The 14,156-nt window shown below is 31.6% G+C and overlaps 1 protein-coding gene and 1 long non-coding RNA gene across 2 annotated transcripts; both read right to left on the bottom strand.

The window, feature by feature from the left end:
* Positions 1-742: 742 nt before the first annotated feature.
* On the bottom strand, positions 743-2,109 carry LOC108468717 (DEK domain-containing chromatin-associated protein 2-like). Its single transcript, XM_017769585.1, has 5 exons — positions 1,930-2,109; positions 1,731-1,847; positions 1,563-1,637; positions 932-996; positions 743-848 (listed from the first exon to the last, which is right to left on the bottom strand). The coding sequence occupies exons 1-5, from the start codon at positions 2,107-2,109 to the stop codon at positions 743-745; spliced, it is 543 nt and encodes a 180-aa protein (XP_017625074.1).
* A 5,014-nt stretch (positions 2,110-7,123) lies between these two features.
* Positions 7,124-7,677, bottom strand: LOC128296532 (uncharacterized). Its single transcript, XR_008287150.1, has 2 exons — positions 7,576-7,677; positions 7,124-7,351 (listed from the first exon to the last, which is right to left on the bottom strand). It is a non-coding gene; the product is annotated as an uncharacterized LOC128296532 (long non-coding RNA).
* Positions 7,678-14,156: the final 6,479 nt, after the last annotated feature.

The following is a 14,156-nucleotide window of genomic DNA, read 5'->3' as shown; positions in this document are numbered from 1 at the left end:
CTTGCAGTGCTTTGTCTTGTATATGGAACAAATCAAGCAAGCTCAAGTTCATAATTTCATATATATATGCTACTTGGATTTGGATATTACTATAAGACTGGATTCGTATTAGATAGGAATATGAGATTTTTCATATATTTGGAGAGTTATTAGAGAATTATATCCTATATTATGTCTGATATATTTTTAATATAAGGTGTCGGATTCTTTAAAAAGAAATAATGAAAAAATCAAAGCACAATATATGTTAAAATAATACAATGAAATATGGTTTTGACATTTTTGGTTTAGTAGAATTTTTAAAATGAGCTCAGGAATTAGATATTTATAAAAGAAACCATGGCATACCTTTTTCTGAAGCTCAGAAATTGATTCAACCATAAGTTGATTCTGCGAGTTAAACATTATCAACAACCAAGTTATGTTGCTGCAGAATTATAAGCAAAATTATATGCATGCATGCATAACTTCTCATACAAAAGTAAGACTTGATATTCGAATTTTGAGTATATTAAAAAATTTTAACTAGAGGGGCAAATTTAAAGGCTAGCAGGGACTTGACTCTTCAAAAATGAAAAATGGTCTATTTAAAAGATTTTTGAATTCACCCCTAATTGTTTATGTGGTTGAGATGCTATTTTTAATCAATACGATAAAATATTAGACCAATTTAAAATATAAATCATGAAAATCTTTTACACTAAGGAAAATAATGTTTTAGTATATATATTGTTGGAGTGATTTAAACATTGTTGGATCTTATGCGTTTAAGGGCAGAATCAAGTTGTTGCTCCAAATTTTGAAGCTCTCTAAGACTCAAATTCTGGATATCTTCTCCTTCGTAATGCCTAGAAATATAATTAATTATTTTATTAAAAGAGAAAGATGCATGCCTTGTATGTATCTAAAATTTGAAGCAATTGGGGGGTACCTCAGGTCTCTTTGTAAAGTCTCCATTCTATCTTTAAGTTTTGCATGTTCCCAGGTCCAGTTTCCCTGTAAAAGAACATATTGAAATCATCTCAAGTCAACAAGTAGAACAGATTTGGTGTCTTCAAAATTTTCATGGTCTAATCCATGAACATCCCCTTTCAAAATGAAACCAAAAAAGCATGTTTTAAAAAAAATTAAAGATTTGTAAAATGAATTTTAGGAGGGTTGAGTCTACATTTTGTTTAATTTCATCTGTAACACATTGGATCTCAGTATACAGTATCTTTCATATCGTTCAAGGCAGACTCAACATCTTTATCGCTCTTAAGATCTTGTATAAACTCAACATCTTTATTGAAAGGCAGACTCAGCATACCAAATAGTTTAACCTCAAATTTGCATTGGTCAGATGTCTTTACTCGCATCTTTATTGATAGGTTTTATAGAGACTAATTGTTCTGCTTTCTAAAAAGTGGATCTAAATGCATAACTAATAACCAACACTCATATCATTTAAAACACCAACAAATAGAAAATAAGTACATTACTTCAAATGACCCAGAATTGAATACAAATAGAACCACAATCAATCCAATCCCATGAAATTCAAAGAAAACATACAGTAGAACCTTAAGGGGAAAAACAAATAAGCAAGAGAGGAGATGTATACCATTGGGAATATCTTTAAGCTGAGTACCATGACTCTGAAAAGCAAATCAAAGTTCAAAAAACAATCATAACACAAAGAAAATGACTTGAATGAAACCAAATCCTTAACCCCAGAAAAGAAAGCATACCTTTTCAATTAACTGAGTTTTAGATGAGGAAGACCATGCAACAGAAGGAGCTGAATACCTTTCTACGACTTTTTTTTCCCTTGTAGGCCTATCACTACTAGGCGTCACTGGCTCTTTCTTCTCAGCCGAATCTTGACCAGATTTCTAGAACTCCCCTTTCTACTACTATCTTTGACCTTTTTAGTCCCTTCATCTTCACTCTCTTCTTCTTTCTCCTCCCCCTCTTCTCTTCCTCCTCCTCTTCTTCTTCTTCTTCCTCGTTCTTCTTCTTTTTAACTTCCATTTGTTTCTCCAAAACCTCCTTACTTCCTTCTTCGTTTTCTTTATCTATCACCTCCTCTTCCTCCGGTTTCTTGTCATCTAGCGTTTCTGTCGCCATAGAAATCACCGGTAAAATTAAAAGGAAACTGTATGTTCCCTTGAAAGCCTAGAATTAAAAGAAACCCTAACAGATCGAGAGAAAAGGAGTAGCTATGGTGGGTGAATTCAGTGCAGTGAAATAAAAAGGAAAAAGAAGTGTGATCTTGGTGTTGTTGGAAATAAGAAATTTGGGGGCAAATTTTGAGAGTAAAAGGGAAAAAGAAATAAGTACAAACTTTTATTTGCGAGGTTTAGGGCGCACAACAGAGATGAGAAGAAGAGGGAGTAACGAGCGAGATTTTGATTTCCCTTTTTTGGTATAAAAAATAATGGCCTCTTGCGGTGTTTTTCAAAAAGCGCCGCTAATTCTGGGATCTATTGCGGCTTTTTCACCAAAAACGCCACTATAGCTCAAATTTTTACTAAAAACACCACTATAGCTCAACTTTTTGTGGCGTTTTGCCCAAAAACGTCACCATTGCTCAATTTTATTTTTTTCCATTTTTAACATTTTTTTCTATTTTTTCTTTCAATATTTTTGTGCTGAGATTATCATTTTTTGGAATTTTTTTAATTTTGAATATTGAACTTTTTAACTGAAATATGGACTAAAATATTAAGTTTTTAAGTTTTTATTTTTTATTTTTATTTTTAAATTTTAAATTATTTTTGAATATTTTTATAATTTTTAAATTAACATATAAAATACAAAAGGAAACTTTAATGAAATAAAATGAAATAGATGAATTAAAAAATACAAAATGACACAAAGAATACAAGCATTATTCTTTTAAGTATGGTCCGCATTACTTGTTTAGATTTTTATATAAATGGCATTTAATTATATGTATACACCTAAATTTTGATAGAGATACATCTCGAATTATATATGAATTTCAGTTTAATGTATAATTGTAGACGTGAAATTCTAATTGTGGTTTAAATGTATAGTTAAAACTTTAATTTTGATTTAATCATACACATTTTAAAAAATAAATGCATCAATATATTTTTATATTGAATAAATATAAATATTTATGTATGCAATAGATAAATATAAAATGATGTTATATCAATAATTGTATTAATAATTTACAAGAACTGGATCAAATTAAAGTTCATGTATACGATTGCACACTAAACCATTGTTCATGTTGCTTTTGGGATTTAACCCATTTTGATATATTTTTTTAAAATAATAATTTATATTTATCTTATTTAGATTTATATTATAAAAAATTCAAAATACACAAGTTAAATAGTTCACCATATTTACCCCTAAACACTAAAAATTAAACCTTAAACCCCAAACACCAAAACCCAAATCTTAGACCATAAATCCTAAATCCTAGACTATAAACCTACACCCAAAACCCTAACTATATCGTTACCTATCCATATAAATCATTATTTTATTTATTTATTTATTAATTTTTTAAATCTAATATTTAAATATATATGAAATGGTTTAGATTAAATATTTTTAAATATAAAAGCATTAATTGATTGTACAAAATTTCATCATTTAACAAATCTCAAGTAAACCTTAAATCTTAAATCATTTAATATATATAAAGTTTATCTATTATCTCTTAAATAATTTAAACTATAATCATAATTTTAATATATTAAAATTAATGTTATCTCTTTTACAATTATATAAGAAATTATTTAATATATAAATTAAAAAACACTAATTAATATAAAACCTAAACCCCTATCCCTATCCCTATAAACCTTAAATCATAAACCCTAAACTATTAACCCTTAACCATTAACCCTTAAACCTTAAACCATAAACCATAAACCATAATCCCTAAATCCATAATCCATAAACCTTAAAATGTAACTCCTAAAGCTTAAACCCTAAACCATATACCCTAAACCCTAAACCCTAAACCTTAAACTATAATGATAATTAATTCAACATTTTAAAATTAATATTATCTCTTTTACGATTATATAAGAAATTATTTAATATATAAATTAAAAACAATCAGTAATATACCCAAAAAAATTAAAATTATTTTAAATAATAGTATTTTAATTTTTTCATTTTTAACAAATAATTTTCTATGTTTTTACTTTCAAATTTTTCTACCTTTCATTTTTTTTGAAAAATTTAAGTATTCAATTAAAAATAAATTGTATTTTAATTAATATAAATAAACCAGTTGTGCTTAATTTTTTTGCGGCGTTTTTTAAAAAGCCGCTAATGGTCGACCTTTAGTGGCGTTTTTTAAAAAGCGCCGCTAATGCTCAATCTATAGCGGTGTTTTTCAAAAAATACCGCTAATGCTACTAAAGCTCAACATAAAACGATGGCATTAAGCTTACTTTTTTTCGGCTTTTTTTAAAAAGCGCCGCTAATAGTTGACCTATAGCTGCGTTTTTCAAAAAACGTCACTAATGGTCAACCCATAAAGGCTTTTTTAAAAAGCGCCGCTAATGCTCGATCTATAGGGGTTTTTTTATCCAAACACCACTAAAAACGTCGCTAAAAACCTATTTTGCTGTAGTGCTATTACTCAAAACTTATAATTTATTTTACAATTCAATCATTTTCTCTATTCTAACTTGAAATTCTATCAATTTAACCCTAATACTTCAATTTATTCAACATGAACAACATCTAAAAATCCACTAATTTCTAAAATTTTAACATAAATCTAGTATTTTGTTCTAGGATTCTTAAAACATCAAAATTATAAGAAAATGGACTAAATTGGCTTACCAATTTGAAGGCATGTTTGGTTCGCTGTAACGGAATAGGGCTATAATGGAATAGAATTGTAATGGAATAGAGTTGTAATGGAATAGAACTGTAATCAGTAATTCAATTGTTTGGTTGAATGGAATGGAATAGAACTGTAATGGTATTCTTATGTTTGGTTGAATGAAATGATGCTGTAATAGCATAAGAAAAAAAGCTGAAATGACTAAAGTACCCTTAATAAATTTATTTTAAGTACAAAATTATTGTTATTAAATTTTACTAAGATTATTATTAAAATAATAAATAATTTAATCATATTTTAATATAATTATTACTAAGTATAATTAAATAAAAATAAAAATATATAATTTAATAACATTCTTAATATAATTTTATTAAAATATGAATTAATAAAAATCATAACATATTCTCATGGGATCATAGTTGCCAAAATTACAAATATTGATCCAAAAGCAATAATTATTCTCATTTTTATATATATGAAAAATATCAAACATTTATACACCAAACAAACCCATGTTTTAACTTCTCTATGAGACTACCCTAACCAACCAAAAATTTGTAGACCAAATCAAAAGCCATGCAAAATGGATTCCATCATAAAGTGTTGGAGACATGGGAGATATAAATTCCATTGGCAGCCAACCAAGTTATCACCAAAGTTAGGTCAATCAATGTGTAAATGAACACTAACAAAGCATAATAAACGGTAGTATAATTGAAGCAGGCACATAAGGAGTAGGAGGATATGGGAGAATTACTTTTTAAAGTCTCAGCAGTGGATAAATACTTGAATTATTGAACGATAGTGAATTAATTTACACAAACATCCATAGAAAGTAATGACAAAAAGGGGTAAGTAGGAATTTTTCCACATGTTCCCCAGTTCTGTCGTGTTCGAATTTTCCTGGAGCTGAACATCATGTACAACACAAGACAATTTTCGTAGCGAGTACGCAGGGCATAATATGTGCCTAAAGATCTGTTTTTTGGCGATTTCCTCATCATCCGAGGCAGTATATTCATCTTCACTCAGTTTTTCGTCACTTGACTTCACTTCTTCTACTCCTACAACATCCTCAGGCTTGACACATTTCTCACAGTATTCTAGTACACAAAAAGAGTCATAACTTATAAGCATTCCAGGAATAAGAAAAAAAGGCATCCTTAAAATGCCATTGTAAAAAGAAGACATGAAACTTATGCTGCAGATTGATTAGAACCAGATTTTGAAAGTGCATCTGCCATAACTCAATCTAATGCTTCCCTGGCCACAATATCTGTAATGTACAAAAAATTGACATCTAAAAAAATGGCATGAACTAACAGTATGTCTATTTTAGAGCCAAAAATAGAAGAAATAAACAACAAAAACTGAAAAGCTATCTCAACAAGATTTAAAAAATGAGTAGCAGGAAGTGCAAATGGTCATGCGCACGAGTGGAAAGGAGCAAGCTCCCTCAAAATCTGATCCAATTAAAGCTTTAAAAAAACACCTAATTTGGTTCTAATCAATCTGCAACTTCATCAAAAAATCATAAACCGGCAACTTCATCAAACAAACACAGATAGTTCAATTCCACATCCACTTTACATATATAGAATTTAAGTTTTCTTTATTTTCAGGGGGGAAATAAAACTAATTAGTGTCCAAAAGTAAACCTAAAAGCTGAACCATACAAAACCATAATTTAGTTTTAATCCATTTCATAATCATAGCTTAAATTATTTTTCAAATCTAATTATTATTCTAATTCGCTTTGCAGGTACCATATTTTAAGAGTTATAGTTTGATTAACTTTTATATATTATAACTTTGAGTTTCCATAAATTATGAAATTAGCTTTCATGGAAGCCATTAACGTTCTTCCCCATCACTTCCTTTCTGCCACATTCTAACCATATTAAAAAATAAACAACAAAAACTAGATGGTAAAGTGTTACTTTTATCTTATCCAGCAAATGAATGATAATTCGTGTAACCACAATCAAATATCAAACATTTCATGCACTATCTAATCCTCTTTTTCACTAGTTCTTTAGAAGTTTCTAATGAAGAGAAACTTCAGTATTTTCACATAATCATGCTGCCAATAAAAGCAAAATACTGCCTTTTTTTTTCTTCACAAAATGTTAATCCTCATTGCTTTGATTATTCGAATATGAAACTATTTCTATTAAATGCTTAAAAAGTTTATTGTTTTTGACTTCCAACTAAGAAAAATAAAGATTAGAACCCTAAGCTTAAAAATAACAATAAATAGAAAAAATTCAGAGAGAATGAGTGAAATTACCGTCGACGCTGTTATGATTGGAGTAGCCAGCAATGGCATGGGTGAGAACAGGAAGAGGGTCGGGAAGGGCATCAGAGAAAGGCATAATTGACATACAAATGTAGACAGTAGAAGTGGTTCCACCATCCAATCCTAAAATAACCAGCAAGTTCGTTGCCACCGCCACTTTGTGCTCGAAGTCCTAGATTTCCCCATTTTGATATCTCTTGATTCCATTTTGATGACTCTAACTACCAAAAATTTCAAAAAGGGGAAATCAGAAATGTAGTGAAAAAGCCAAAAAAAGAAAAGAAGGAGAAAGAAAAAAAAAAAGGTTGCAACTCTGCAACCAAAGGGTTTTATTGACTTAAAAGGTGAAGAAAAAAAAGAAAGAACGAAGAATAGATTGACCTAGGTCTTTTCTGCAATCAAAGGGAAAGAGGGAAACATAAAGATGAGAAAAAAAGAAAGTTACCCATGAACCGAGGGAGAAGATGATATTCTAGTGCTTCCTCATTCTCTAGGTAGAGGTGAGGGCAAAAAATTGAAGAGGGAGAAAAAAATTTTACTTCGCACCGAAATGAATGGCTATTCAGTGGTGAGGGAAGGGAATGGCTATTCAACATTTTCCTGTAATACACCCTAAATAGATTCGGGCTGTAATAGCATTACAACCAACTAAATTAATGTTCAGTGGTGGGCCTGCCAAATTAAACTGGAATCTATTCATAGGCCCTCCAACCAAATATGCTCTGAGTTTATGCCCTAAAATCCCTAATTCTCTTTCTTTTCTTCCTCCTTTCTTTTTTTTTTCTATTCTTTCTCTGTTTTGTTTCTTTGTTTCTCTCTTTTTCTATTTTATTTCTTTTATTCTATAATTATAATATAATATAATATAATAATATTTACTTAAATAATAAGTAAGTACATATAATTATTACAAGTATATGTATAATATTATTACACATGTAAATTACTATTACCATACAATTGTCAATTTATGGTTTATTTGCTTAATTAGTCCCTTTTACTTTTCTTTAATTTATAATTAAACTTTCACCATTTATTCAATTTAGTCCTTACACCTAATTATCCTTAATTCAAACTAATTCACCTAGCCAAAACCTAATTAACGACACAACTAACTTCGTAAATATTTTCAATAAATATTTACGAATCTATTTTACGAAAATAGAGTCCTGAAAATACACTTTCTAATACCCCTAAAATTTTGGGTCATTATAGAAGTGACATAAGCGGTTAGGACACCCGTCATTTTTTTGTTACGGCAAAGTTATATTTTGGATTCTTTTCAAAGACTCGATTTGATTTATTATTTTGTGAAGCTTTTGAGTTTACTAAACACACTAAAAATTCTTATCCGTTGAGAAAAAATAGAAGTAATACTCATTTTATGACTATTCATTCTTATGTTTGGGACCAATACGACATACGCCATTATCTGGTAATCGGTGTTTTGTTACTTTTATTGATTGCTGCACTAGGATGACTTGGGTGTTTTTGCTAAAATCAAAAAATGATGTATTTACATGCTTCTAATTTTTTTATAAAATGGTTTGTTCTCAATTTGATGCTAAGATACAGGTTTTTAGAACTGTCAACGGTACAGAGTACAATTTTGATACATATTTGGAGTCTTATGGGATAATTCATCAAACAACTTGTCCCAGTACTAGTTCATAGAATGGAGTTGCTGAAAGGAAAAACATGCATTTGCTAGAAGTCATCAGATCTCTAATGTTTTCCATGAACCTTCCAAAACCATTCTAGGGGGACACAATTCTTGTAGTTGCCTACCTTATTAATAGAATACCACTAAGAACCCTTAATTTCAAAAGTCCCTTGCAAGTTTTACAAGGTAAAAATAATTATACTGTTCTTTTTAGGATATTTGGATGTGTTTGTTATGTCCATGATCGAAAAACAGGCAACTTAGATCCACGAGCCCTTAAATGCGTGTTCATTGGGTATTCTCCAACACAAAAAGGTTACAAGTATTATCATCCTCCTTCACGAAGAACTTTCATTAGTATGGATGTTACATTTAGACAAATTGAGCCTTATTATGGTACAACTCAATCACCTCTTCAATGGGTGAACAATGAGAGAGAAGAAGTGATACTTGACTTGGTAACTATTGAAAACCTTATTCCAAAAAACACCATTGTTCAAAAAGAAGCTATTGTTCAGGGGGAGACTATTGTTCCAAAAAACACAATTGTTCAAGGAGAAGCTACTGCTCAGGGGGAGACTATTGTTTAAAAAGAGATTGTTGGACGTTTGGTCAAACCAAATTGATAATACTCTAAAATGAAATACTTTTATGTGTTAATTGCATATATATTTTGAGGATGATTCTACTAAATTGTGCTTTCTATGGTTTTTTTAATCTTGTAGGGACCTAATTGAAGGTAAAAGGAAATTTAAGGGTAAAAAGTGTAAATTTAAAGATAAAATGGGCCATGCGAAATAGAAAAGAAGTGGTGCCAAAAATAAAAAAAATGTGAAAGACTTGGGGGCAAAAATTCAAAGAAGAGATTTATAAACATACAGCTCTATTTAAATTTGAATTTTATTAGGATTATTGTTAGAATTATTATTTAGATATAATTTCAGCTTTTATCTTTATTTATCTTTTAGAGTTTAAATAGGAACAAACTAGATTTTCTATGTACTATAAATAGGGGATGGAGTAACATAAATATGGACTTATCTTTTTTGTAAAAACTCTCTCTCCCTAAAGCTCTTAGCTTTTTGTTCCTTTTATTTTTCAATAAAATTCCATTTTATTAAACTTATTTGTTTTTTCTCAAAAAGCATGAGTCACTAAACTCATCTAGCCAAAGGTTATCAAGATTCCCCAAAAAAAGGTTCATGAGGCTTAGAACCCGCACTTAGCCTTCTCAATGAATATTCATCGTTTCTCTGCATTACGGGACTGATGCTTTTGTCCATATCCTTCCAAAATAGATCTTTTCATCTTGTGTAAAGGTAGCTGCTTTGTTTGTTTTGGGAAGGTTGCACAGTCGGTTTGTTAGCTTACTGAGTCAGAGGCTGTCGAGCCCAAGAGAAAAAATGGCCTGGCATTCGCCATTGAGAAGTGATAATCTAGTATAACACGGTCACACAAAAGTGACGGTTGGCTAGAGTCAAGTTCCTCTAAATTGTAAGGCTAGAATCTAAGTGGAGCTGGTGGTCATAGTCGTCCTCTTCACTATAACTGGCTTATTCTGTCATGAGAATGATCACTTAAAAACCTAAGATTGAACCCATGGAGGATCGAGATAACCGAATGCTAGAATTCCTTAAATCGAAGAATTGTTTTCTTCAATTCTGTTTCTTTTTTACAATTTCAATTTCAATTCATACAATTTCAATTCATCCATATTTTTAATTTTGTCTTTTTTTATTTTTTCCAGGCACGTCGTTTTTCTTAGACATGACTGTGCCAAGAATTTCGAGGAACAAGAAGGTATACCAATCCAATCCCTGAGGATTGGCTCTACTTCCCTTATACTATTCTTTTTGTGATTTCATAAGGATAGGTTCTTTTTTGTGCTTTCAACGACACACTAAATTTTGGCACCGTTGTCGGGGATTAGTAACGTACTAATCTTGTTTAATTCTTTCTTATGACCAGATCTACTCTAGGTATTCCTGTATTTGTTTGAGAAATAGAGAAGGCTACGAGAGCTAATTGTAAGGAAACAAAGCTACGTAAAAAGTAGTCAGATGTGGTAGGGACTCAGAGTAACCCACTGTCAAAAATAGAAGCAGACGATGAAGTTTAATCTAAAGTTAACAAAAGCCCTACTCAAACACTCGAAAACGAAAAAATAGGAGTTGATCTACCAGAAGAAGTGTTTAACGCTAGGGTTAACAAAAACCTAAATCTAGCACATCAATCTATGGCTCAAACGATTCGGTAATTGGCTGAAGCTCCTATAGAACAACCGTCGTTATGCATTGCGTATCCTACTATAGATACTAATTTTGAACTGAAGCCAGGATTAATCTAGTTATTACAACCTTTCCGCAGATTACAAAATGAAAATCCATACAAAAATCTAAAAGAGTTTTATATCGTTTGTTTTCGTATGAAACCTCAGGGCGTAACTGAGGATCAAATCAGATAGTGTGTATTCCCTTTTTCCCTAGCAGATTCTGCTAGGGATTGGTTGTTTTATCTACCTCCTGGATCTATTACAACTTGAACTGATCTTTTCCATTTGTTTCTCAACAGTTTTTTCCCAGAATCGCGTGCAGCTGAGTTAAGAAAGGAGATCGTTGAGATAAGGCAGAAAGATGTGGAGTCTCTTTACGACTATTAAGAGCGATTTAAGAAGTTATGTGCAAGTTGCCTACAACATGGGATAACAGAACAGTCTCTGCTCCAATACTTCTATTAGGGCTTATTGCCAGTGGAGGAGCAATTGTCAACATGACTCCTTAACAGGCAAAGAACTTGATATCCATGATGGCTGCAAATACTCAGCAATTCTTAGCCAATCCTGAGCCCCCCAGAAGGGTTCACCTACTAAGTATTTCAGCTTTAGAAGATAATGTTTATTGACTTACTAATATTATGAATTCTCTTTTTGCAATAAAAATAAGACCAACCTGACTATACGGAATTTGTACAACACCCGAACATACAACTAATGCATTTCCTAGTTTATGTGACGATACTAGAAACCATTTATATGTTGTGGTGACCCTTATGCTAATACTTATAACCGAGGGTGGAAAGATCATCCCAACTTGAGTTACGGAGCTAACTACGGTACAACCAGCCATACCCAACTTATTCTGTAGAGATCCTTAAGTTATGTTATTAACCCTATTCAAGACTAATAACATCTAATCCCTAGATTGAATAATTGAGACTTTTCTCTAATTAACACCCTAGGGCTACACTAACTTGATCTATAAATCCCCTTATTAGTTTTCACCCTAATCCGGTAAAATCTTGTCACCCTATGTCTAGGCGCGCAATCAACTCCGCTTAATTATGACAAATGTACTCTTAGATAAGGTCTATTCCTCCTCTAAATAAGAGCTTGTCTTGAATCAGTATCCTGGGATATTAAAACAAGAATTAAGAACTCATAATTAAGAACAAGTTAAATATTTATCATACGATTTAGAAAATAATAACAAGATTCGTCTTAGGTTTCATTCCCCTTAGGTATTTAGGGGTTTTAGTTCATAACTAAATAAGAAAACATCTCAGAAGAATAAAGAATACAAAACATAAAGAAAACCCAAAACTCCTGAAGGGAAATTGAGGAGAGATCTTCAGTCTTGATGATGAATCCGGCTTCTGAGATGAATCAATCGCCTTTCTTGGAGCAATTCCTTACTCCCTATTCTGTGTGTCCCCTTTTCTCCTCTTCTAGGGTGTATTTATAGGCTTTGGAATGCCTATGAGCCCTCAAAAGTGACCTTTTTCAAATTGGACTTAACTTGGGCTCGGTAGGGACATGCCCGTGTGACACACCCGTGTTTGATTACTTCAGGCCGTGTTCAAGCCTGCCAAATTGACACAGCCGTGTGGTCTGCCCATGTAAGGAGGTCCTGGCCGTGTTGATTTCGTACTTTGGCCCATTTTCTCCATTTTTGGCCTGTTTCTTGTTCCTTTCACTCTCTTATGCTCTCCTAAGTATAAAACATGAAATTTAAGCATTAGGAGCATCAAATTCACCAATTCTAATGAGAAATCATCCATAAAATGAATTTAAACATAGGGTAAAAATATGTATAATTTACGGTTTATCAAATACCCCCACACTTAAGCATTTGCTTATCCTCAAGCAAAATCCTCAACTCATAATAAAAATAAATTCTCCTCAACTTATAATTATTATCGATAATATCTCAAAATAATCCATAGGTAATCATACATTGAAAATTCAACTAAAAGAACATAAAAGTTTCAAACATTCCATGTTAAGTATTTAATCATGCAAACATAGGTGTCTCTCTGCATCTAAGTAATTACCTTTGATTCAAAATATCACAGAGTTTCACATCCTCACTAAAGATTCACTCAAATCACTCGAGGTGTTTAAGGAAAAAAATTGAACCACTCAATAGTCAATAATGAAAAGTCATTACCATAGGCTTGCATGAAAATCAAATCTCCACCACTATAATTTAAGATGATACATCAATCAAAAGGTCTTTAGAGGGTTGTAGTACGGCTTGGTTAGGGGGTGTTGTCACAAGCTGAAAGAAAGGGTTAGAATCGAGATTGAATTGAAAAATTGCCTAACTAGAAAAAGAGTTAGTCTTCATTTGCGTACAACAGAGCTTCTCTCAGAATATGAAATTACAGATATGTATACATAGTTTTTTTTTTTTTAAGAACAAGTTAAATACATAGGCTAACTTATTACAAACAAGACATAGCTAATCAATTTCTTCAACTCAAATCTCGACAAAAATAGGGATCAAATTAATTTAGGGGATTTCAACAATAATGGGTTAAGGGTCAAAATTAACGGTAATACAAGAAATGACTTGTTAGGTTCAAGGGGGTTTACTAGGGGTTAATCGTGGAGGTAGGCTTTTCATGGCATGAGTGGGTTAATCCTAACTGCCGTAATCATTTTGATATACCAAATCAAATGGTGTGGTCTCGACATGCATAATCAAGCAAGATAACCGAATTTAATAATTAAAGATAAAATTTCTAAAATCTAATAAAAATAAAAAATAGTTTCGATAAAAATTAAAAACATAATATAAGAAATAAATATTTCTAAACATCTTCATCGCTGGATGGTTCGCGAGGTGGGACTGGCGATGAGATGTGGAAGTGCTGACAAATCTGCTGTAAAGTAGCATCAATGTTGTCAAATCGTTGAAAACACTGCTGCTCAAATCGTGTGAGGCGCTTAGAGATGTTAGCATATGAAGCCGTCGCATGAACTAGACGGGAGGGTGGTGGTGGCTGAGTTGGTGGGCCCTCGTGCTGTGGGGGGACAATATCAGGAATGTCCTTGTAGGCTTATTCCTTGGTAGATTAAGCGA

The sequence above is a fragment of the Gossypium arboreum genome, chromosome 8 (genome assembly GCF_025698485.1).
Source record: "Gossypium arboreum isolate Shixiya-1 chromosome 8, ASM2569848v2, whole genome shotgun sequence".
Classification (NCBI taxonomy): domain Eukaryota; kingdom Viridiplantae; phylum Streptophyta; class Magnoliopsida; order Malvales; family Malvaceae; genus Gossypium; species Gossypium arboreum.
The sequence above is the reverse complement of the archived record's forward strand: the minus strand, read 5'-3'. Positions and strand labels throughout refer to the sequence as shown.